This window comes from Ictalurus punctatus, chromosome 5 (assembly GCF_001660625.3).
Source record: "Ictalurus punctatus breed USDA103 chromosome 5, Coco_2.0, whole genome shotgun sequence".
In the NCBI taxonomy this organism is placed as follows: Eukaryota; Metazoa; Chordata; class Actinopteri; order Siluriformes; family Ictaluridae; genus Ictalurus; species Ictalurus punctatus.
The window spans coordinates 11290057-11317317 of NC_030420.2; the positions used below are offsets into that span (position 1 = coordinate 11290057).

The window sequence follows — 27261 nt, forward strand, 5'->3', positions numbered from 1 at the left end:
AGACAACATAGTTTAACTCTTGAGATTCTGTAGACATTCTGTACAAACAGCTGTAGATTTGGTCAGTGCTGGTGTGCATAATCCAGGGTTTTGAGTTTTGGTGCATGCCTTTTTACAAAAGCGTGATGACTTCTGGTAATAATGAGGAAGTGGTACGTTCTGTACCTATTATCACAAATGTTGTGTAACAGCTATTTGTTCAGTTACATAAGCGTCCCTGCTTCTCAGACCTAGCTCTGCGTGCGTGCGTGCGTGCGTGTGTGTGTGTTTGCTTGCTTGTGCTTGCCAGCAGGGCTTCAGAACAAGCTCAAAAGTAGTCCATCTTAATATGAGAAACTTATTTTGGAAAAAGAGAGAAGCATAATAAATTTTTTTCTTTTGTATTGTCATACATTTCCTTGCCATAATTACCATTACCCAGTCCAAAGAAATGCGTTGTAGGCTGACAGGTATTTCCAAATTGTCCAAATTGTGCACGATTGTGCCCTGCAATGGGCTACCACCCCATCCAGGGTATTGCCCACCTTTTGCCCCGAATCTTCTGGGATAGGCTCTAGGCTCCCCGCAACCCTGTGTAGGATAAGCAGAACACTGTGAAGGCCAATACCAACAAATGGAGAAAATGGGGCATCACAGTGACATTACCAAGAACAGGACGCCCCTACAAATTTGATGAAAAGACAAGAAGAAAACTTATCGTGGAGGCTGCCATGTGACCTACAGCAACATTAAAACAGCTGCAGGCAAGTACTGGTCATTCCCTGCATGTGACAACACTGTCTCATTTTCTTCACATGTCTGTGTTATGGGGTAGGGTGGCTAAGCAGAAGCCCTTTCTTATGGAAGCAAAAACATCCAAGCCTGCCTTAATCACCCCAAAGCATATGGCAAAATGGGTTATCTGATGAGACCAAAGTAGACCTTTTTGGGCATAATTCTAAAAGAAATGTTTGGCACAAATCCAATATTGCTGATATATATATACATACATACATACATACATACATACATACATACATACATACATACATACATACATACATATTAGGGATGTCACGAGAACCGATACTTCAATACCAAGTCGGTACCAACATTCTTAAAACGTGACGGTACTTGTTTTTCTGCAGTAGCATATGTACCTATTGTTATGAAGGTACTGAGGTTGCAATTCTTCCGGACCTGATGGGGGCAGCAAATACACACAAGTGTTTTAGTCGGTCCACAAGTGGTAAAGAAGAACTACAGGCACACGGAAATAACTACAGAAGTTAGCTCTGCCCGACTCGTTGAGAGGAAATGTGGTAAAGAGTCCATCCATCCATCCATCCATCTTCAACCGCTTACTCCTTTTCAGGGTCGTGGGGGAGCCTGGAGCCTATCCCAGGGAGCATCGGGCACAAGGCGGGGTACACCCTGGACAGGGTGGTGGTAAAGAGTCAAATATGGAAATACTTTGCATTCGAGGCGGAAGACAACAAACATATAATTGATACCCTGAAGCCGGTGTGCAATCGATGCTATCGTTCATTTCAAACAAAGATTACAAACATTCTTGGTTAAAGATAATTTCTTCAGTCAGTGTGCATCTGTGCAACATGCCTCCTGTCAACATAGTTTATTCTTCTTTCAACCAGTTGCTCAGGCAGACTAGCTTGCTCACATTTTCAGATGATGGAGCTGACCTCTTCTTCTGCAGAATGTGGTCTGCCAAAGAAAACTCACATGGCACTGTTGAGGCAGGTGTAGCCAAGTACCTTTTTGCAATATGGTACCTTTTTTGCAATATGGGCCAGCTTACCATATGTACCTGCTTGTGATGTCCACCACTGTAGTGGACATATTTCTCTGCTGACACAGGGCTCTGCCTTGTACCTCTCTAGAGATTTATCTGTGGATAGTACCTCTTCATTAGACTCCGACTCTGATCCCATGAGTAGGAGACCCATCTTCTTCTTTGGTAGCTCTGGCTCCACTTTTTCTCCAGCGGTCTTTGGTGCAGATTCTCTATCCTTCAGCATCTCACTCAGCTCTTGCCACACATCTCCCCTCTCTGCTCTGGGCAAGCACCTAATGGTTTTGAACCTAGGATCTAGAGCGGTCGCCACCTTTAAGCACCACGGGTTTGAGTTCTCCTTTCGCCCGTTGAGGTCCTTTGTGAATGCAGCCTTGAAGCGTGTTATGTAGGCAGGGTCAACATCAGAGACCTCCATTGTATGCAAGAAATGACATAATGCAGGTAGCACCACGGAGCAGGATCCATACTTTTCACCACCTAGGAGCTCAGTGATGTACCTGCAGTGCAAACAGAGCACCACACAATTGACTCAATGACTACAGTTTTCATTCAGATGGCATCTGTTTAGGGTATAGGCCTTAAACTATGTCTAGATGACTTACAAATGACTTATTTTTATCGGTAAAGTTGGAGAAGACAGAGAAATCACATTACCTGCTGGGCTCCAGCACAGTTTCCAACTTTGTCAACCTGTCATATTCAGCTGAGGTTAGCACGGCGAAGTTGTGCTTCTGCTGTGCCAGCGCTGCTTTCAGTGGATCTTTGTTGTGTTGAATCCGCCTTACCGTTTCAAGAGTTGAATTCCAGCATGTTGGTACATCCTGGATGAAGGACTCCTCTATTAGTCCATGAGAGGCTTGCTGAGCTTTCAGCTGTGCAGTGTTTGCGGGACTGTGTCTGAAGTGTCCTACTATTTTACAGCACTTGGCTAAAACGCTGTCAAATCCGCTGTCCCGTAAAGCCACGGTGATCACCCTTTGTATCATATGCGCCACACACGGCACATGCTCGGATGGTAGACTCCTTGCAGAGGCAATCATATTACGAGAGCTGTCTGTTCCTATAGTTGAGACCTTGCCCGTTATCTCCCACTCATTTGCAACTTTGATAAACTGGCTAGCTAGCGCTTGCTTCGGCAAAATCACTGCAAAAAGTGCACACAACTTTGGGTTTATCAAAACTTCCATCTGGAAGCTTTTTATAACGAAAATTGCCGTTCAGCAGAGCGGACACCGTCTCCTTTATTATTGTATTACTCGCGTTTGCCCTAATCACACAAAGCTAGGTAACCATCCGTGTTGTTATAACGGGAAGAAGTTGGGGTCAAACTTGATTGTCAAATGATTAATTTGCGTTAAAAAATAATAACGCGGTTAAAAAATTTTGATTAATCACAAGCGTTAACGCGTTAACATTGACAGCCCTAATATATATTACACACACAATAGCTTACAGTTTACAGTACCTGTTCTGTGTATTTATTGTCCTGTGTATTTACTGCCCTGTGTGTTTGTTGCTTTGCACTCATCTCACACTGTTGTGTATTGCACTTTATGTAGCCTTGGTACTGTTCTATGTTGTACCATGGTCCTGAAGAAATGTCATTTCATCAAGCTATATAGAGGAATAACAATAAAAACCCACTTGACTTGACTTGAAGACAGCTTATCAACCAAAGAACACCATACTCTTGGTCAAGCATGGTGGTGCCATAGTCATACTATGGGGCTGCTTCTCTTCAGCTGCGACTGGGGATATAGTCAAGGTAGACGGAATCATGGGTAGCTCAAAAACTGCAGGCTTCTGTCAGAGAGCTGAAGATGAAGAAAAATGTCACCTTTCAGCAAGATAACTACCCAAACACAAGTCCAATTCAACAGAGGAATGGCTACACAATTTTTATTTTTTAAATATTTTAGTATGGAATATAAAAAATTTTTATAAGTGGATTAAGAGAGTAGCGATTATCATGTGTTTCATAACGTGTCCAAGTGTAACTTATATAACACTCCAACTGTCTCTGGATTTCAGCTTCTCAGACATTAGGGGTTGAACTCTGTGTGTAGGACCAGAAAGAAAATGCATGCAAAAGAATAAGATGGTAATGTTAACTAGTCTACTTATTGTAAGCTAGTAGGTACAAAATAACTAATGCACAAAAAAATGGATGTTGTATACCTACAGAGCAGAACTTTTTTCACCTTGAGAAACCTCCCATAAAAAACTTGACCTCATATGCTGAATGCTTGATAAATGCTTTTATCCCTTCGTCATAAAAAAATTAAAAAAACATAATCTGGGGGAAATGTAACCTTTCTTTCAATGACTACGTTTACATGGACAGCATTAATCTAATTATTGACCTTAATCTGAGTAAGATAATAATGTGATTAAGGTGTTTACATGAGTCGCTTTTAGAATACTCCAGTCATGTTCCCGTTTTACATGTTATAGATCATAATTAGATTAACAGCACACGTCATTACGTCACCGCGCCACGCCGTCCGACTCCCTCCAGAATTTCACGTATCAACATAAAGTTTGTCTTTGTTATGGTACCGTATAGAGTTTTGGGTGTTTTTATTTATTTTTTATGAACGCTTTAAGTGCAGTTAATTATTTGTCATGCTGTACGTGCAAACAGACAACTGCTTGAAGCCGAATAGACAACTGCTTGAAGCCATGGGTGTGTCCCAAATCACGTAGTTACCGTCTATATAGTAGCCGAGATACATGTATTTTTCCCCACTACAAGCCTATAGTAGGAAAGTATGCGATTTGGGACGCAGCCGAACTCTCTTGTTCGCTGTAAAACAGTTGCGCTGCCGTGTGTGATCGTGTTCTGTCGCAATATGCGGTGAAAACTTCCACATGACGCTCATAATGTGATTAAGGTGTTTACATGTCTGTAATACACGTCCATAATGCGACTAAAACAGGAGTGCTCCACCTGTCTTAATTAGATTATTGCTTACTTCGATTATGACCTTAATTAGATTAAGGTAAGTAAAAATTGCTGTTTACATGGTAGTTTCTTAATTAGAGTATGGTCTTAATCAGATTAAGAGTGGATTATTGTTGTCCATGTAAACGCAGCTAATGATAACAACGAATAAGATTGATGAGGTTCTGAGTATTCATAGTAACTGCGCTTTATCTCACTAGGCTGCCAAAGAGCCGAAGCAATATATCACTACATCAAAAACAAACTTGAGTTTGTTGAATTTACTACTCTGGGTTGCGTTGTCTAGAATTTTTAACCTCACATTATTGAGATCTTAGCTAAGTTGACCCCATGCTATGTTAAAAAGCTCTGTGGCATAAACATGCTAGAGAAAGACATGGCTCTCTTTCACACACAATTCATGGAAATTGCTACATGACTCAGCAGAGTAAGATCGTTGCAAAGTGAATGTTTTGTTTTTTATGTTACAGCTCAAATTGGTTTGATTACAGAACACTCTGTTGCATATTTATTTAAATAAGTAATTATGCGTTACTGCATTCTATAATGAGCAAAACATATGATGGGGCCTATATAAAACCAACAGCTTATATACAAACACACGCACACTTAAGTAATAGAGATACACATGGAAACACACGGAATATGTGTGTTTTTGTTCCTGGGCTTCTTTATATAGTAGTTACGGTGGTGCTTGAAAGTTTGTGAATTTTCATATATATATATATATATATATATATATATATATATATATATATATATATATATATATATATGACCTAAATCATCAGCTTTTCATACAAGTCCTAAAAGTAGACAAAGAGAACCCTATTAAACACATGAGACAAAAATATTATACTAGTATGAAATAAGGAGAAAATATTTTAATTATTCCCGTACATGCTTTGTGCCCTTTTGTGATTAACAGTAACCATTTTATTCCGATCAGGGTTGCAGCAGATCTTGAGTCTATCCCGGGAACAATGGGTGCAAGGCAGGAATACACCCTTGATGGGACATCAATTTCATAGGTATAAGAATACAACCATCTGAAAGCTTCTTAGAGAGAAATTAGTACAGTGAGCTGGTACAGCAACATGAAATGAATGGCCAGATTGGACTGAAACTGGACAGAGGAAGATTCGAAAAACATTGTCTGGTCTTTTTCTGTCCAGTTTCACTGAGCCAGTGTGCACTGTGTTCTCAGATAGTTGTTCCTGCCTGACAGAATTACAGTAAAAACCAACATGGTCTTCTGCTTTTGTAGCCCATCTACATCAAGGTTCAGCATATTTTGTGTTATGAGATGCTTTTCTACTTGTCACGGTACATGAAAATCCCAGGAGATCAGCAGTTTCTGAAATATTGAAACCATACCATGGTCAAAGTCACTGAGATATTTTTTTCCCCCTATTCTGATATTTGATGTGAATATTAATTGCAGCTCTTGATTTGTGTCAGCATGATTTTATGTATTGCGGTCCTGCCACATGATTGGCCGATTGAGTAATTGCATGAAAGTGCAGGTGTACAGCTGTTCCTGTTAAAGTGACCGGTGAATGTATGTAAGATTTTGTTTGTGTGTGTGTGTGTGCACACATTATCAGGATGAACTTGTTTAACATATTATATAATACAGTATTAACTGGAATATTGGATATAATCAAAGGAACTTCAGTAATAATATCTTACACACACTTACCTAATATTCTCACAAAGTCACATGGTCTATGTCCCCAGCAGGCTGTGACAGTAAAAGTGCTGCGTTACATAAACAATGCACCATGGTTACATAACCCTCTGGCTTCTGAATGTACACTCACCTCTCTCGCTCTCGCTCTCTAAGTGGTACAGTATGTGTTAAAATTGGTCCATATGAATAATCAAAGCTTAACATTGTTACTTAACAAACATATCAGAATCCAGTCAGTGTAAGTCAATAGGTCAGTGTGTGCATGCGTGTGTGTGTCTGTAGTACTAGTGGTAAGTTGAGACTTATTTGTAGTCCAGAACTTTTATGTTTATTTGATGATAACTTTTTTTTTTTTTTTTTTTTTTTAAACATTTCAAATATCAGTGGGAATATATTTCAAATATATTTTTCTAATATGAATTAATAGGGATGCCAATAATTGTTGCACACATTTAACAAAGATATTTTTTAATTAAATCTGTGTTTGCCTTCTTTGCTTATATTTACCAAGGGTGCCAGTATTAGTGGAGGGCATTGTAACTCCTTGACATAGTGACACAAACGCTTATTTACCATCCTGTGTGTTTAGCAGCCTCTCACACGTGTTGGCCTGTTTGTTGTGTGTGTGGCCTTTTCTTGAGTTCAGATATTGTTTATCAGCTCTTATATAATATCTCTCTATGCCACTGTCTCAGTCACCATGGTATCACATAGTCATCACCTCCTCGTGCATCACCCTTGGGTTACTATTGGGTGGTTTCCATGCTTTTGTTCAAATATTGTTGCTACATCAGTGTGCCGTAGAAGGTTTCAGTTTCAAGCATAACAGGAATAAGTAATTATTTGCTTATTATCATTGTGCAATTATGTACAATATGCTCTCACTTTGCTGGGAAGTGTGTATGTTTTTGGGCGTTCATCTTTGGTTATCAGTCTTTTTTTTTTCTACAAATTTTGAAGGAAAGGCATTATATTTCAACAACACATACATGCATTGATGTGTGTGTTTCTGAACAAGTCATCGTGAGCGCAACAGTTTGGAAAAGAATGTGTCCTTCAAGCTTTTGTAATCATTTTTACTGTTAATTAGAAGGAGATATTTTAAGGTTATCCAACAGCTTTTCATATTAATAAAAAATACACATCAGTGACATTAATAAATAAAAATGACAATAAATTAATGCATATTTATTTTGTAATTAATAGCTCCATGGCTGTTATACTGAAGTAATATTAGATATTGACAGAAATTACATATTATTTTGAATTAATTAATTAATAGTCTATTAAATGGATATTCTGCATGACGTATGATATACCTGAACCAAAACATAACTTTCTTTAATGAATGCATATTGATTTCTATATGATTTCTTTAGTATAGAGCTTGTATTCTAAAGTGAAGTATGAAAGAGAAAAATAGCATACCTCATAAATAAGTAAGGAAAAAGATAGATGGACAGATAGCGAAGGCAATTCTGATTGTTACAGTCCTAAGTAATTAGCAGATAAGACAGAAGAACGAGAGATGGCGAGATAGATAGGGAACAGCTGGTTGCATATGTGTAATCTCTTCATATATTCTACAAACTTCATACTGAGGAATATTGCTTGATTAGATTAGAAAGTAGGAATGTCACGAGAACTGGTACTTCGGTACCAACATTCTTAAAACGTGACGGTACTTGTTTTTCTGCAGTTGTGTAGGTACTGATTGTAATGAAGGTACCAAGGTTGCAATTCTTCCGGACCTGATGGGGCAGCAAATATGTGTAAGTGTTTTAGTCGGTCCACAAGTGGTGAAGAAGAACAACAACAACAACTACAAGCACATGGGAAAAACTACATAAGTTTAGCTCTGCCCCACTTGTTGAGAGGAAATGTCGTATGGAATATGTAAATACTTTGCATTCGAGGCAGATGACAACAAACATATAATTGATACTCTGAAGCCGGTGTGAAACAGAAGCTATCATTAATTTCAAACAAAGCGAGGAAACACCTGGAATTTGGCGAAGCACCTGAAAGACGGGTCCTGTATTATGTTTGTATGAGGCAGCTCGCATTGTGGGTGTGAAACCAGCTAACGTTATGCTCCATGTAATGTTTGTGATAGCCAGTTATTTGTTAATGACGCTAATGCATTGCGATGTTATAAACTACCTCCTAATGGGCCTCCATGCATTGACATTCAGCCCGTGTCCTGTCAGCTAAATGTAGCCTAATGTCACTAATAATTATTCAAATGTTCATGCTTTTAATAAATCGTTTTGGCCTGCCACCATATCAGTGAATTTAAACTAATGCTTGCATTCAGAGTGTAAAGTGTGTGGGTGTGTGTGTGTGTGCGCGCGTTTAGGAGTGCACCTCTGGAGACTCATTGTCAGACAGCGTTTGATAACTAAAATACCTTCCTCTCTCACAGTATCAGCCAGAAGAGGATGTCCTCCAGGAGAGTTTTTTTATTTTATTTTTTAAATTTTATTTTTATACCACCGTGGTATCGAGTATCGTGTACTTTTGGTGGTATCGGTACCGACTACTAGATTTTTGGTATCGTGACATCCCTAGTAGAAAGAGGGGGAAAGCTGAACAAATCAAAGAATAAGGGAGAGGGTCGTCTTCACCTGTCTTACCCCACGTTATGCCTAAAATAGAATAAGTTGGGTAAAAATTACTTCTTTTTCTCCTAGATTTATTTAGCTCTCCTCTCCCTCACATTGTAATCTAGAAATATCTTTTAGTCTGAAGTCGGAACTTTTCAGCTGTACCCATATTTGTGGTATATATTCTCTCTCTATCTTTGTTTGTCTCTCTTTTTCTCTCTCTCTCTCACACACACACATACACACACACACCCCTCACAACTTGCAAGTCGTGTCAGGGACAGTAGGGCAGACATTGGCAGATTGCTTTCAGAGGGGCGGTTTATGTAACTTGTTTTCAGACTTGTAGAATATCAGCCCCCGTGCATTATATAAATAATTCTTCTTTCCACACCTGCTGTTTGTATACACGCATGAATGCGTGGTCCATGAACCTAAAGTTCAGATAATACATTTTTAACAGGGATTAAAAAGAACAAGGAACGAGTAGAGCTAAAAATTAAAAGGAAAGAAAAACAAGGGATTGAAGTGGAAGGCAAAAGACAGTCAAGGGTCAATATTTTGTTTTATTCTGTTCCACTGTTTCTCTGTGTGTACACATTTTGACATCTGTAAATCTGGTTGTCCTCGAGTGTGTGTGGTGGTAATTTTCATAAGAGCTGGTTATGTATGAGAGGTTACATAACATGCTGAAAATGATTAATAAACCATCAGGGAGTCTACATGTACTCAAATTAACTCACATTTATTTTCACTACATTTCACAATGAAATGAAATGTGAAAAGCTTAGGTGCAAGTTCCAGGCATTGCAGTTGTTCATATAGCACAGTAAGTACAACCACTACAGTCTGACACCGTGGTGGTGGAGTGTCACCTGCGGTGGTGTCACATCACACGCCACCTTAATGTTTCTGCTTGAGTGGGCCCTATAACAAGTACAAAGTACAGAGTTTTGTGTACAAGTGTATTAATAATAACAGTTGCAATATTCATTTGTATTTATAGCGTACCATATAGTGGGAGATTTTATGTTAAAATACAAATTATGTAATCATAATCATACCTTATATGGTGTTGTCTGCTAGTCTGAGCGTGGCAAAATCCTGTCAGGCAAATTCTGCAGTTTCACTTCAGGTTCTGCTACTGTGATCTTGTTGGGAAACCAAATGTAACAATGGTGATCTGGGAACATTTTGGATTCAAGCTGAAGCAATAAATTTGGAGGAAGCCATATGTTGGCTTTGTGGGGGAAAATATATAAGTGTTTAACGGGCAAACACTACCCTACAAATCTCAGGATCCATGTCCAGGCATGACACCCAGATGCATTTTTTATTTAATTTAATATTTAGCTTTTTAACATATTATTTAGGTTACTGTCCTAGTGGTATTTCTTTTATAGGCTTGTGGTATACTACACTTGTAAAAGAAATTAGTATTCGTCAGAGAAACATGCGTTTCACTTCTTCTCCTCTGCAGGTCAATCATAATACCATATCCTGCAGCACCCTCAGGTTGTTTCAGGTTGCAACAACATGACACAACTAGGCAGTCTCAGGGAAGTGCTCAAATAAAGCCTCATTTAATTTTTTGTTGTATTTAGGTTTTTATTTAATTTAAGTCTATAAAATGTATATATAAGTTTATATATATATATATATATATATATATATATATATATATATATATATATATATATATATATATATATAAATTTATATTATATTACGTAGTGATTTAAAAAAAAAAAGTCACAGCACTAGTAGCAGTAGACTACAATTATGAAATAACAAATATACAAAGTAAGAATGATGTTCTGAATATACAAAGTAGAATATACAAATGTACAGTAGCATATAGCACAGTGCACATTACACAAAATACAAATTACAGTTACACAAAATGCAGTGCAGACAGGTGCAACTGCTATTGTATACATGGTATACAAAATGTGCAGTGGTATGTGGTATGTACTGGTGTTCGTATATATATATATATAAAATCTCAGTGCAAGTGTGATATGTGCATTTGAGTCCAGTGAATAAGTGTCCAGGTTCTTGGGTATGGGGTTATTGACAGCTTAGTAACCTGATGGTCTGAGGGGGAAAAGGCTGTCCCTCAATCTGCTGGTGTGGGTTCTGATGCTGCGATATCGTCTGCCAGATGGTAGCAAGGAGAAAATTGGATGGCTGGAGTCTTTAATAATCCCCCAGGCTTTCCTCATACACTGCCTGGTGTATCTGTCCTGGAGGGAGAGAAGCTCACCTCCAGCTATGTGCTGAGATGTACGTACTACTCTCTGCAACGCATTTCGGTTGAGGGTCATACAGTTCCCGTACCAGACAGTGATGCAGCCAGACAGGATACTCGCCACAGTGCATGTGTAGAACGATCTGAAAATGCTGGCGCTCATCCCAAACTTCCTCGGATGTCTTAGGAAGAAGAAACGCTGGTGATCTTTCTTTACTATGACCTTTGTATGGATGGACCATGTTAAGTCATCGGAGATGTGGACCCTGAGGAACTTGAAGCTGCTGACTCTTTCTACTGGTGCTCCATCTATTGTGCTTGAGCTGTGCTTTCTGTCCTGTCTCCTAAAGTCCACCTTGATCCTTGATCTTGTTGATTTTTAGAGAGATGTTGTTCTCCTGGCACCAGTGTGTTAGAGAGCATACCTCTTGTCTGTAGGCCGTTTTGTCATCCTCTGTGATCAGGCCTACCACCGTTGTGTCGTCAGCAAATTTGACAATGACATTAAAGCTGTGGGTGGCCACACAGTCATGTGTGTGCAACGAGAACAAGAGTGGGCTGAGAACGTAGCCCTGCGGAGCTCCGATATTAAGGCTCAGTGGTGAGTAGGGATGTCATGAGATCCGATACTTCAGTACCAAGTCGGTACCAACATTCTTAAAACGTGACGGTACTTGTTTTTCTGCAGTTGTGTAGGTACCGATTGTAATGAAGGTACCAAGGTTGCAATCCTTCCGGACCTGATCCCCACTCGTTGAGAAGAAATATGGTATGGAATATGTAAATACTTTGCATTTGAGGCGGATGACAACAAACATATAATTGATGCTCTGAAGCCGGTGTGCAACCGAAGCTATCATTAATTTCAAACAAAGCGAGGAAACACCTGGAATTTGGCGAAGCACCTGAAAGACAGGTCCTATATTATATTTGTTTGAGGCAGCTCGCATTGTGGGCATGAAACCAGCTAACGTTATGCTCCATGTAGTGCTAACGCATTGTAATGTTATAAACTACCTCCTAATGGGCCACCATGCATCGCCATTCAGCCTGTGTCCTGTCAGCAAAATGTAGCCTAATGTCACTAATAATTATTCAATTGTTAATGCTTTTAATAAATTGTGAATTTAATCTAATGCTTGCATTCAGAGTATAAGGGGTGTGTGTGCGTGCATGCGTGCGTGCGTGTGTTGTCCCCCTATCTATATAGAGGAGAAATAAGTCACAACCATGACTGCCGGTGTTACTTCCACGAGACCTTTACTAGAATGGAAAATTACTGTTTTTCCTCCAGGTATGTGGGCGGAGACTAAAGCAATCGATCCCAGAGTGCAGGATTCAGACCATCCTAATAGATGACTGATCAGCGTTATACTTACTTGAATTATCAATGTATTAACACATTAAAATGGAACAACAGCGAAAAATAAACTCTTTTAACTCTCTTTTTTTAAACATTTGACTATTTAACGTGTTACATGTGCGCGTGTGTGTGCGTGTGTGCACGCATTTAGGAGTGCACCTCAACTGTAGCGTCCAATCATTGTCAGACAGTGTTTGATGACTAAAATATCCCCCGCTCTCCCTCAGTTTTTTTTTTTGCTAGTGTCAGCCAGAGAAGGATGTCCTCCAGTAGAGTTTTAATTTTTTTTAAAATTTATTTTATATTTATACCACACCGTGGGATCAACTTTGGTATCGAGTATCGTGTACTTTTGGTGGTATCGGTACCGACTACTAGATTTTTGGTATCGTGACATCCCTAGTGGTGAGGAGATGTTGTTTCCCATTTTGACCACCTAGCGTCTGCCTGACAGAAAGTCCAAGATCCAGCTGCACAGCGAGCTGTTTAAGCACGGAACTTACCGTCAAGTTTGGAGGGCACTATGGTGCTGAATGCTGAGCTGTAGTCCACAAACAACATTCTCACATAAGTGTTCTTTTTGTCCAGGTGAGATAGCAGTGTGAAGGGTGAACCTGTGGATCGGTTGCCGCTATAAGCAAATTACAGTGGGTCCAGAGATGTGGACAGTATGGAGCAAATGTAATCTCTGATAAGTTTTTCAAAGCATTTGCTTTTGATGGGAGTCAGAGCAACAGGATGCCAGTCATTTAATGTGACTGGTGTTTTGCTTTGGTACAGGAACAGTGGTAGATATTTTAAAGAATGTGGGGACTGTAGAGAGGGAGAGGTTGAAAATGTAAGTGAAAACCCCCGCTAGTTAGTCTGTGCATACTTTGAGGACGCTACCTGGGATGCCATCTGGGCCCATGGCCTTGTGAATATTCACCGGTTTGAGAGATCAGGTTACCTCCGCAACAGAAACAGTAAGTGAACTAACCTCTACGTATAGACCACGGGAGCTCTTTCCGTGAGGTCGTTGTTATTGTTTACCTCAAAATGAGCATAGAATGTGTTAAGCTCATGTGGAAGAGAGGTAGCAGTGTTTGGTTTTTATGTGTTTATTCTTTTTGAAGTCCGTGATGTTATCAATGCCTTGCCACAAGCTTTTAGTGTCACTGGTGTTAAACTAGGACTCCACTTTGATCTTGGCTGCTCTGATTGATTTTCAAAGGGAATATTTGGCATGTTTTTGTTCCTCCATGGTTCCAGAATTAAAGGTGGAGGTCTGCGTATGTAGTGCTGCTCAGACTTCACCGTTAATCCACAGTTTTCTGTTAGGATAGATCCATATTGTTTTGGTCCGCACCACGTCTAATATGTACTTGATGAAACACATGACGGAGTCTGCATACACGTCAATGTTATCAGAGGCAGACCGGAACATCTCCCAGTCCATGTGATCAAAGCAGTCTTGAAGTGCAGAATCCGATTGGTCTGAGTAGTACTGGATCGTTCTTAGGGTGGGTGCTTCCTGTTTCAGTTTCTGCCTGTAAGCGGCAGAAGTAGAACAGATAAGTGATCCGACTTTCCGAAAGGCGGGTGGGGGAGGGGTGTGTAACCATTTTGGAATGTAGAGTAGCGATGGTCCAAAACCTGGTCTCCTCATGTGTTGCATGTAACATGCTGAAAGTATCTGGATGTTACTGTCCTAAAGTTGGCTTTGTTAAAATCCTCTATAACAATAAACGTGGCCTCAGGGTGCGCCGTCTCCAGCCTGCTTATGTTTCCATACGGTTCCTTTAGTGTCTTGTCTGTGTTTTACTTATGGGGTAATGTACACAGCTGTTATGATAACAGCTGGGAATTCCCTTAGTAGCCAGTACGGTCGACAGACAGCGTGAGGCATTCCAGATCGGGGGAGCAAGAAGATACGATAAAGTGCACATTTCTCTGATCACACCATGTGTTGTTAATCATAAAGCATACACTTCCTCTTCTGCTTTTCCCTGAAAGATCTCTTGCTCCATCGGCGCTATGCACGGAGAACCCCTCTGGCTCGCTAGCTGAGTCGGGAACCTCACCTAACATCCAAGTTTCTTTGAGACACCCAATGTAGCAGTCCCACGTCTCCCGTTGGAAGGAGATTCGCGACCTCAGTTCACAAATTTGTTGTCCAGAGACTGGACGTTTAGCAGTAAAATCCAGGGGAGCGGGCATCGGTTAGTACGGCGTCGTAGTCTGATGAGGTCGCCGACTCTCCTTCCCCTTTTTCGCTTCCGTGGTCTCAGCCGAGCGGTGCAAGCAAAGGGTTCCAGTGCTGTCTCAGTAAACAGGTTATCAGCATGGAGGAACTCAAAGTCTGGTTTCTGATCAGCGACATAGGAACCAATGTCTAAGTGTTCGTCTGTTATAGACAATGAGACAACATCCGGAATGAAAAACACAAGAATAAGTGACAAACAAGAAACTACAGCGTTTCGTCAGAGTTCGCAACACGGCTGCCATGCTCGGAACCACATTGGATCTAATGTATCCTCATTTACATTACTTAGTAAAACTTTTTTTATACATTCATCATTCATTCATTCATCCTCTGACAGTTTCAGGGTTGTGGTGAATCTAGATCATATCGCATGAACACTGGGTGCAAGACAGGAACACACCCTGGATGGGATTCTGGGCATGATGCGTACACACACCATTACACACTCATTCATACCTATGGCCAATTCATCTTAGCCAGTCCACCTACTAGCATGTATTCGGGAGGTGGGAGAAAACTGTAGAATTCAGAGTAAACCCATGAGGACACTGGGAGAACATGTGAAACTCCACATAGACTGTAATCCAAGCTCAGAATTTAATCATTTGGAGGTGTGGAAGCAACGCTAACTGCGGAACAATCATGACGCCAAAAGTTTTTTATGCTTAAAAAAAGTGATGAGACATTAAAATGAGCTTACAAAACCAAAAAAAAATAAATTAGATATTTGACATTTTAAAACAATTCAATCCTTATTAAGATTTTTAATTTCTAAATAATTTTTTTCTTTACTCTGACATCCTGTATGAAAACATGAAATTTTGGCAAATGTTTTCTAAAATGCTAACACCAGACAATGATGTTAGTAATTAAAATAACAATAAAAATAATAAATTAGCAATTATTCCTAATATTAAATGAGTAATAATTAAAATAATAATTTACTAGTGATTAAAGGCTAGAGGGAAGTAGTAACATCACCATATCTGCATAAATGTTAAATATGAATTGACATCCTTATACATTTTTTAATTATAAATATATTAAATGGGGTAAAGGTTGGGGGAACGGTGGCTTATTGGTTAGCATGTTTGCCTCACACCTCCAGGGTTAGGACCTTGATTCCTGCCTTTGCCCTGTGTGCGTGGAGTTTGCATGTTCTCCCAATGCTTCAGGGGTTTCCTCCGGGTACTCTGATTTCCTCTCCCAGTCCAAAGACATGCATAGTAGGCTGATTGGCATGTCCAATGTGTCCGTAGTGTATGAATGGGTGTGTGAATGTATATGTGATTGTGCCCTGCAGTGGTTTGGTTCCCCATCCAGGGTGTACCCACCTTGTGCCCAGAGTTCCCTAAGATAGGCTTCCGGCTCCCCTGTGACCCCGTGTAGGATAAGCGGTACAGAAAATGGATGGCGGGTAGGGTATCTTAGTGGCTAGCATGTTTAACACCTCTGGGGTTGGGGGCTCAAACACCATTTCCGCCCTCTGTGAACAAAGCTTGCATGTTCCCCCAGTGCTTCGGGAGTTTCCTCTGTGTACTCTGGTTTCCTCCCCCAGGCCAAAGACATGCGTTATAGGACCCTGTTGACCCTGTGTAGAATAAGTGGTATGGAAAATGGATGGATGTATATTATATAAATATTTATCTGCCTCTCTCTTTCTTCTTCTGTTTCACTAACACTGCAGATCAGAATCAGAATGTAGGCTACAGCTCTGAAAATGAATCTCAGGGCAATAATTCTTTGCGATGGCACTGTGGCCTTCCCTCTTCCTCAGGTAAGACTTCAACACGGATGCCATCTTGCCCTCTGTCTCACCTGGAGGGCCGCAGTCCAAATATTGGCTTGGACAATGCCAAGAAGAGAATCTCAAAACCTGCTCACATGCGGAGGAACATCAGGTCTGTTTACACTCTTTTTAAAAGAAACCTAGCCCCAAAGATAGCTAGTACTGAGTGACAGATAGTTTATGCTTATGTGCTAGATGGACCCCCACTGGCCACTAGCTTTGCCCTTTCATTAAAAGGAATGGGCAGAATTTTAATACACTTTTAGCCTGTTAGCAGTTGTTATTATAATGGGAGTCACTTTGGTCAACAGCAGCTAGGTTAGATCATAGCACACAACAAATTATGAAGGTGGTGACGTTGACTGGCTGATAAATAGGTTAGAACCAGGTATGGATTTGATAGGGATGCCAAAGAATCCTCAAAAGAAAAAAAAGCACTATTTAGTAAATGGTGAAAATGGTAAATTGCGTACTTGTATAGCGCTTTTATCCAAAGCACTTTACACTGTGTCTCATTCACCCATTGACATACACACCAATGGTAGCAGAGCTGCCATGCAAGGCGCTAACTTGCCATCGGGAACAACTTGGGGTTCAGCGTCTTGCCCAAGGACACTTCAGCATGTGGAGTCATATGGGCCGGGAATCGAACTGCCAACCCTACGATTAGTGGACAACCCTCTCTAACACCTGAGCATCAGCTGCCCCTCTAAAACTGCCATTCTCTTTGTTTTCACACCTTCATACTGTACCTTCAACTCACATAGCCCAAGTTTCCCCTCTGGGATTTTTAAATCAAATCCATCCCATCTCATCCCATCCCAGGAACTACAACTATAGTATTAAATTAATGCAATTAACACATCTTGATAGTGTAACCTGGATATTGTATATTTGTTCCTAAGAACTGCTGCTGTAATGATAGAGTATGAAGCTCATACTTAACATCTTTTGAACGCACTATTGTTTGAATTTACAGGTATTGTTTGACTTTATAGTGTTGTAGAAAAGTAATGATTTATAATCTATACAGTGTCAGCCAGAGGAAGATGGATTCCCTTTTGAGTCTGGTTCCTCAAGATTTCTTCCTCCTGTCAGCTCAAGGACCTTTCTCCTTTGACTTGCTCATTAGGGATCTAAATCTATATCCAGACTTCTATAAATATGCTTTGTGACAATGTCTATTGTTAAAAGCACTATACAGATTAAATTGAATGTGATTAATTAGACTATTACATAACTGGTTCATGTGTTTCCTTTCTGTAGCTAAACTTTTTTGTGGTGGGGGATATGGGGGTGGTTGCTGGTTGTACTCCCTCCCCCATCTATTGCTTAATCTACCTATTTTGTTTATCTACTTGTAGGAAGTTGTTGAAAGAGCACCACTTGGATGTGGTAACTAAAGTTTCCCAACTTGAAGAGACAAAGAGACGCAAGCGCCTGGATCAGAGGAACAATTTTACTGTAGCTCCAGAGCTTGTGTACACACACACACTAGGTAAGAAACACTTATACACCGTGTCACACATGCAAATAATCATGGCAGCAAATGCCGATATTAATTTCTCATAATTCACTGCCCGTAAAGGCATCTGATGTTTGTACCTGTAATTGTTTAGACGGTGTTAGTCATGGTAATGAATGTTTCCATTTGTGCAGGGGATCTGTGTGCAAGTCTGACATATGGCTCCAAGGAAAGTGCAGTATGTGTGCAAACAAGCAACAGCAGTAACGCATACAGCACTGAAGTGTCAGTGCTTCGAACAACTGCCCCTATAAGAGGTGAGAAGCATACATTTACATAAATGTGCATAAGACAAAAGTAAGTCAAGTTCAGTCAAGCTTTACACATGTGGTGTATTCAGGAAGACACATACACACACACACTATATCTATCTATATCTATCTATCTATCTATCTATCTATATTTATATATATATATATATATATATATATATATATATATATATATATATATATATATACATACACACACACAGTATCTCACAAAAGTGAATATACCCCTCACATTTTTGTAAATATTTGATTATATCTTTTCATGTGACAACACTGAAGAAATGACACTTTGCTACAATGTAAAGTAGTGAGTGTACAGCTTGTGTAACAGTGTAAATTTGCTGTCCCCTCAAAAGAACTCAACACACAGCCATTAATTTCTAAACTGCTGGCAACAAAAGTGAGTACACCCCTAAGTGAAAATGTCCAAATTGGGCCCAAAGTGTCAATACTTGTTTGGCCACAAGTATACTTGTGTGGCCACCATTATTTTCCAGCACTGCCTTAACCCTCTTGGGCATGGAGTTCACCAGAGCTTCACAGGTTGCCACTGGAGTCGTCTTCCACTCCTCCATGATGACATTACAGAGCTGGTGGATGTTAGAGACCTTGTGCTCCTCCACCTTCCGTTTGAGGATGCCCACAGATGCTCAATAGGGTTTAGGTCTGGAGACATGCTTGGCCAGTCCATCACCTTCACCTTCAGCTTCTTTAGCAAGGCAGTGGTCGTCTTGGAGGTGTGTTTGGGGTCGTCATCATGCTGGAATACTGGCCTGCAGCCCAGTCTCTGAAGGGAGGGGATCATGCTCTGCTTCAGTATGTCACAGTACATGTTGGCATTCATGGTTCCCTCAATGAACTGTAGCTCCCCAGTGCCCGCAGCACTCATGCAGCCCCAGACCATGACACTCCCACCACCATGCTTGACTGTAGGCAAGACACACTTGTCTTTGTACTTTCCTCACCTGGTTATCTGAACCAAATAAGTTTATCTTGGTCTCATAAGACTACAGAACATGGTTCCAGTAGTCCATGTCCTTAGTCTGCTTGTCTTCAGCAAACTGTTTGCAGGATTTCTTGTGCATCATCTTTAGAAGAGGCTTCCTTCTGGGACTACAGCCATGCAGACCAATTTGATGCAGTGTGCGGTGTATGGTCTGAGCACTGACAGGCTGACCCCCCCACCCCTTCAACCTCTGCAGTAATGCTGGCAGCACTCATACGTCTATTTCCCAAAGACAACCTCTGGATATGACTCTGAGTACGTGCACTCAGCCTCTTTGGTCGACCATGGCGAGGCCTGTTCTGAGTGGAACCTATCCTGTTAAACCACTGTATGGTCTTGGCCACCAAGCTGCAGCTCAGTGTCAGGGTATAGCCTAGGCCATCTTTATGTAGAGCAACAATTCTTTTTTCCAGATCCTCAGAGAGTTCTTTGACATGAGGTGCCATGTTGAACTTCCAGTGACCACTATGAGGGAGTGTGAGAGCGATGACACCAAATTTAACACACCTACTCCCCATTCACACCTGGGACCTTGTAACACTAACAAGATACATGACACCGGGGAGGGAAAATGGCTAATTGGGCCCAATTTGGGTATATTCACTTTTGTTGCCAGCAGTTTAGACATTAATGGCTGTGTGTTGCATTATTTTGAGGGAACAGCAAATTTACACTGTTACACAAGCTGTACGCTCACTACTTTACATTGTAGCAAAGTGTCATTTTTTCAGTGTTGTCACATGAAAAGATATAATCAAATATTTACCACAATGTGAGGGGTGTACTCAATTTTGTGAGATACTGTGTGTGTGTGTGTGTGTGTGTGTGTGTGTGTGTGTGTGTGTGTGTGTGTGTGTGTAAAATATATAAAATCATAAATATTATATAAAATATATATAATCATATCATCATGAAAATATCATCCCAACCCAAGTTTGTTCTTTATCTGGCAATAGAAGAAGGCTATTTCAAGCTTCAAATGATTTTTTTAAAAGTCTATAAATACATTTAATAATTTTATATTTGGTTTATGGTAATCTTATAATAGGAAATACTAGATATATTTGACTATATTCAAGATAGTTTAATTTACTAAGTTGTAATTTTCTGCAGAGGCTGTGTGTGTTTCTGTAGACCAAAGTTCAGTTGAGAAAACCACCTCATGCTTCATCAGCAAATCTGCCAATGAGGATTCTGAGAGCAGCGGTGTGCCTCTTAACAATGCTGTCAACCAACCAGATGCTCAGGAGCGAGTCCTCATCAATGTCGGTCACCCAGAGGATGACAGTGACATCTACCTCTCCCCTCAACTTGCATGTTTCGTCAAACCTCATCAGGTGATCTATCAAACAGTTAGTTATGACCTATACGTTCATCAACAAAACCGAGTATAGAATATAAAGGTAGTTAATAATCTAATCAGCTAATTACAACAATCAATAAATAAAAAATGAGCAAAAAAATCACAATTTCGTTCACTTTTTCTGTTCTCTCTCTGTCTTTTATATTCCTCACTTTCTCTCTCCCCTCTACCCCTTTTGCTCTCATGCGCTACCCCCTTTTTTTGCCCTCCCTTCCATTCTGTCGTTCAATCTCTGTCATTCAGATTGGAGGAATTCGGTTTCTGTACAATAACTTGGTTGAGTCACAGAAGCATTTTAAAAGCACCCCTGGTTTTGGCTGTATCCTGGCTCACAGCATGGGCCTGGGTAAAACTCTACAGGTCATCTCTTTCATCGACATCCTGCTGCGCCACACCGGAGCTCACACCGTGCTCGCCATCGTCCCTGTGAGTGTCTGTTTGAGTGTCTGTGTGTGTGTGTGTGTGTGTGTGTGTGTGTGTGTGCATGATGTCTTGATCATGTGTGTACACTGTGTTGCCAGTTTATAGGGTATACCACCCACATTCAAACAAATTGTACACTCCACACAGCACATCATACATTATGGAAGTGTTAGTATTTAGTTGAGTTTTGAATGACCCACTGTTACTTAAACATGGAAAAGGAAGAAACCTTAAAAAGGGAAGAGCCCCCAAACATAATGGCTCTGCTCAGCTTCTGCAGAGTATCTTTCAGTTCTTTAAGCCACAAGTACAACTTGAAACACAACATTTTAAGACAAAGGAGGAACCACGCCAAGACTCTTTTCTGTACATGTGCCCAGGTGGTTAAATCTTCATGTGGCTGTTTTCAAACATGGATTAAAGAGCCATCTCCTTAGTAATACTACTGATGTTGCACACTAAAAATATTATGTTTTGATCCTGTGGACAAAAACAGCTTGTGGATTAGTCACAGGAGAATGATGAGAATTGTGCAAGAAAACAATTGGGGACATGGGGAATTGCATTAAAATTGGTATGCAGAAGGTCACTGAGAAATGCAACAGTTATAAGACTTTGTCTTGAACCAATTGCCTCCCCAGGCACAGAAATATTCAATTTGGACCATTTGATACTCGGACAAATCTAGGTTCTTGTAAATGGATGAATCAGAATTTACTACAAGCAACATTGATTTTCCCGATTTGTGCAACGGTGCTGGTGGGAACAGTGTGATGGTGTGGGAAATGTTCCCCTGAACATATAAAAGACCTTGATGCCCTCTAAAGATTTTCTGAATGGTGTTAAATGTGTGAATATTGCCATTGAACAAATCCATAGCTACAGTTTGTCGACACTTCTGGCATGATAATACATCATGTCACAAGGCAAGGATAATTCCCAAATGGTTCTAGATCTGCAGAATATAAATGCTGAGAGCATAATTTGAATGAAATGGAAACAACGGATTGTAGGAAGACTATGCAGCTGTCAAATTTGTAGCTACAGTGCATTTCCACATAGTATACCATGGTACTCCTACTCAATACAGCCAACATCTAACTATGCCCAAAATAATTCTGTTCTAAAGGCCAAATGAGGTGCAACAATAGTTGATGGATGTACCTAAACTGGCAACTGGTGTATTTGCAGCATTTTACATAATCACACATAACCTGTACATAACATGATCTCTGTCCATCCCTGTCTCTCACCTCTTTTTTTCCACATCTGTCACTCTGTCATTCCTCTTTTTACATGTTTTTTTCCATCCCCCCACCCCCTTTTTCTTGCCTTCTGATAATTGCTTCAGGTGAACACACTACATAACTGGTTGGCGGAATTTAATCTCTGGGTCCCGCCTGCTGAAGCCCTGCCACCTGACAATGACCCTGGCCACATTACGCCACGTAACTTTAAGGTTCACATCCTTAATGACGAGCACAAGTAAGTGAAAATAAAATTTCTGAACATACATGCCCATTTTCATGAACACATAACAGTCATGTTAACAAAATTAACTTATTTCATTCTTAGTTGAATAAGTTAAGAATAGCACACGATGTGGTAGTGTGACGTGATTATTTTCGAATAGCACCACATCCTGAAGTGATTTATTATGCTTATACCACAGTAGTTTGCAAACGATTGTTTTTTTTTTCTCTATTTAAAGAGCATTTTTATTAATTTAATGTTGTGGAACTTCCATGAAAGAAGTTAGTTTCTGTTATCACTTACATTTTAAAGACTATAAACAGTTGTTCCCTCACCAGCCTCCCTTTTTTCTCTCGCTTAAAGTTAATAAGGTAAAAAAAATAAATAAAAAATAAAAAAAAAGGCCAGCTTGGCATGTCACTGCGAAAGCTCAAAGCCCTCTGTTCTGATGACTTTCCCATGTCGAAAAGCTTAAAGTTACAATCATGACAAATAGTGTGTGTCTGTGAGTACATGTTTGCTGAAAATGGCAGATAGCATTTTCCTCTGAGTGTGTTATGCTGCCCTGTGATGCAGACTCAGAAAAATATGTGGTTGGCTGGTTTCACATGTTTCGGTGGAAGCACATGTTAGCATTCACCTATCATGATTTGTAGCTGCCATATGATGGGGAGAACTGGTTGGTGAATGGGACTTGGTAAGACCAAATTGGGGAGAGAATTGTAAAATGAAAAAGTTACAGCTTTACCTCTGAATGTTACAAAGTGCTGACACTGGAGTCTCCTTCAAAAATGTAAAATAAAAATTGTTAATTAGAAAATAGAAATAGACAGAAAACTTAAAAATATCAATGATTACACACATTTTTTAAGGTTATGTGGAATGTCCACCGTACAAATACCTGGGCAAGTTGTTACTATATAAATGACATTATTAGAATGATTAATATTAACATTATATTAACATTAATATAAACCTTGCAGCTGGAATTGTTGTTAATAAATGTTATTACTTCAAAGTTAATGGATACATATTAATCAACCTATATTTAACCCTGTATTTTAAGTATAGTATATCTATCACTCTTTATATCTCTTTGTCTATGATTGTTGGTCGGTTGAAACTGCAGGAAAGTTATTCATTATGTTGAACCATAATCGAAACTCATCTCAATAAACTAACACCATTATATTAAATTCAAAACCTCATCTTAACAAAGTAACACCTAAAACAGTGTGTCTGATTTCCCACTGCCTGTGTTATGCTTTGTGTCTCTCCTTTTGGGCTTATAACTGTTCTCCTGAGGCTGTAGCTTAGAGTTTGATGACTTTGCATGCTCTAATGTGCTCTCAATGGATTTTCAGCTGACATATGGGCCTCCATCAAGGAGATGAGCAATGACTAATTCTGCCCCTTAAAAAAGCCAAAAACTTGGCTAACGTTTTGAAAAACAGAGTGAATATGGCTTGCTCCACCTCCATAAATGTCTGCAGCATGGAGCATAAGGACCCTGACTGGGTTGATTAATGTTTGATGATTCACTTTTCACAGTTTGATATCTCTGAGTGAGTTATTCTGCCCACTCACATCTGCTCCATGGCCCACTTCTCTCGCGCGCGCGCGCTCTCTCTCTCTTACCTCTACAGTATCTCTCAAAAAAGACTACTTTTTACTTAATTTTTTTTTTGCTCTCTCTACATCGCTTCATTTACTAATGCAAACATATATATTCATTCGCACAGCATGGTGAGGAACAGCAATATTACATGGCCACCCACTGAAGGATATTAATTTATTTGTGCTTCATTGAGTTTTTTTTTGTAACCAGTTATACCAAATGTGAGCTCCAACATTTTTTTGCGTAATATTTTGAATTTGCAGCATATGTTACGGCATTTCTATAAATTATAACGTAGTCTAGGTCAAGGCTAGACTCATTCTATGTTTGTAAATATGTGCATGTTGACCACTACAGGACCACAAGCAGCCGTGCTAAGGTAGTCGAAGACTGGTACAGAGATGGTGGTGTGCTGCTAATGGGCTATGAGATGTACCGCCTACTCTCACTCAAGAAAAGCTTTGTCACTGGGCGAAAAAAAAAGAACACAAAGCCATGTGAGCAGGGTATAATTGATGTAGATAAGGAGGACCACCAGCAGAAGCTAATGAAAGGTCAGTGTTAAATGTTAATATTTACATGCTTTAGTTCTGCAGTGTGAGGCTCATATGGCTATGCAAACCTGTGAATTCTCCCTTTCATTTTCTGTTATAATCATGCAAACTGCATGCAGAACTCATCAAATTTTGTTGCCACAAAAAAATCAGCAATACACTGATTACATAGTTTAAATGATTCTTATATTATTATAGATAATAATTTGTCCTATAATGCCAGAACTTGCTAAAGCAAATACAGTGCCCTCCACTAATATTTAAACAGTTAGTAAATATGATCAAATGCTGCTATGAAGAATTGTCTTTATTGTTTAACCTTTTGATATTTTGTTTTTAAAAAATCACAAAAATATTCTGTTCTCATGGATATCAAACAATTGCAAACAAAACACGGGTTTATTCCCCCCAAAAAACTTTGTTAAATATAGGTGTGCAACAATTATTGGCACCCTTTTAGTCAGTACTTGTGCTACCTCCCTTATCTGCCAAGATAACAGTTCTGAATCTTCTCCTATAATGCCTTATGTGGTTGGAGAATACGTGGCAATTGATCTGAGACCATTCCTCCATACAGAATCTCTACAGATCCTTCAAATTTCGAGTTCCATGCTGGTGGACTCTCCTCTTCAGTTCACCCTACAGGTTTGCTATGAGTTTCAAGTCAGGGGACTGGGATGGCCATGGCAGGTGCTTGATTTTGTGGTCAATAAACCATTTTTGTGTTGATTTTGATGTGTGTTTTGGAGAAGTGACCTGCTGGAAGATCCAACCATGGCCCATTTTAAGCTTTCTGGCAGAGGCAGTCAGGTTTTCATTTAATATCTGTTTATATTTGATGCCATTTTTCCTAAGAATTCCATGATGCCATGTATCCTAAGAAAATGTCCAGGTCCTCTGGCAGAAAAACCGCCCCAAAACTTTAAAGACCATATTTAACCGTGGGCATGAGGTACTTCTCCATATGGCTACCTCTCTGTGTGAGCCAAAACCACCTCTGGTGTTTATTGCCAAAAAGCTCTATTTTGGTTTCATCTGACTATAGAACCCGATCCCATTTGAAGTTCCAGAAGTGTCTGGCAAACTGAAGATGCTTGAGATTGTTTTTGGATGAGAATAGAGTCTTTTTTCTTGAAAACCTTCCAAAACAACTTGTTGTGATGTAAGTGACTTCAGATTGTAGTTTTGGAGACTTTCTGACCCCAAGATGCAACTAACTTCTGCAATTCTCCAGCTGTGATCCGTGGAGATTTTCTGGCCACCTTCGAACCGTCTTCTTCACAGTGCATTGAGACAATATAGACACATGTCCTCTTTCAGGCAGATTCATAACATTTCCAGTTGACTGAAACTTTTTAATTATTGCCCTGATGGTGGAAATGGGCATTTTCAATTGTTTCCAGATTATATTATACAGATTATAGTTTTGTACAATTAGTGAACAACGCATGAGTCATTGGTTATGTTGTACATCTGAGATAAAAATACTAACGGGTTATGATCCGCATATACAGTAACAGGTAATGCAGATGAACCGACATAAACTTAAAAAAATTGTAGTGCTAGGAGATGTCCTAAGGCTTCTTTCTCTATTGTAGAGTAATTGATCTGATGTTTATTGAACTTACATGAAAAATAACAAATGGGATGGTCTAGCCCAGAGTCATCCTCCTGAAGGAGTATGGCACCAGTGCCTAAAGCACTTCTGTTCCCTTCTAATTTAAAAGGGCGGGAGAAATTCGGAGCGGCAAGAACAGATGTGCTAAGTAGCATGGTCTTTATGCTGTCAAAACCATGTTGGCAAGAATCAGACCAGATTAAATCATTGGCAGGACTCAGCAGACTAGTAAGAGGATGTACAATAGTTGAAAAATTTCGTCAAAAATTCCAATAATATCCAGCCATGCCTAAGAAACGGTGTAATTCTCGTCGTGTGGTGGGCACAGGAAAATCAACAATAGCGCAAACCTTGGCATCCACGGGCTGAACTTGACCTTGACCCACTACCTTTCTCGGGTATGTAATTGTGGCTTTTCCGAATTCACACTTGGCCAGATTAACAGTTAAAGAGGCATTTACTAAGCGTTGGAATATTGTTCTTATTGAGAAATTCTCGTGCCAGTCAGAGGAATATATCACGAGGTCATCAAGGTAAGCATTACAGTTAGGTACTCCTGAGAGCACAGTCCTCCATCCTAGAGCGGATAGCTGTCTGGACTGTAACAGAATTTACTTTTCAGTAATCCATGAGAAATCTAAATATACTATCTGGTTTTGGAACGAGAAGACACGGAGACCTCCATGGGCTGAAACTGGGTTC

At 39.9% G+C, this 27261-nt stretch overlaps 1 protein-coding gene across 10 annotated transcripts in view; it reads left to right on the forward strand.

The window, feature by feature from the left end:
- LOC108265714 (helicase ARIP4) overlaps window positions 1-27261 on the forward strand; it is a 64644-nt gene that overhangs the window by 17537 nt on the left and 19846 nt on the right. For 7 of the 10 annotated variants that reach the window (XM_053680206.1, XM_053680207.1, XM_053680208.1 and 4 more), the window contains 7 exons: window positions 16606-16819; window positions 18072-18205; window positions 18367-18489; window positions 20624-20847; window positions 21117-21299; window positions 22648-22781; window positions 24745-24941. In XM_053680206.1, coding sequence (XP_053536181.1) covers window positions 16606-16819; window positions 18072-18205; window positions 18367-18489; window positions 20624-20847; window positions 21117-21299; window positions 22648-22781; window positions 24745-24941 — 1209 coding nt within the window. Of the gene's footprint in view, window positions 1-5573; window positions 5792-16605; window positions 16820-18071; window positions 18206-18366; window positions 18490-20623; window positions 20848-21116; window positions 21300-22647; window positions 22782-24744; window positions 24942-27261 lie in introns of those variants that run through there. The other 3 variants (XM_017468341.3, XM_017468340.3, XM_047155548.2) reach the window with 2 other exon arrangements.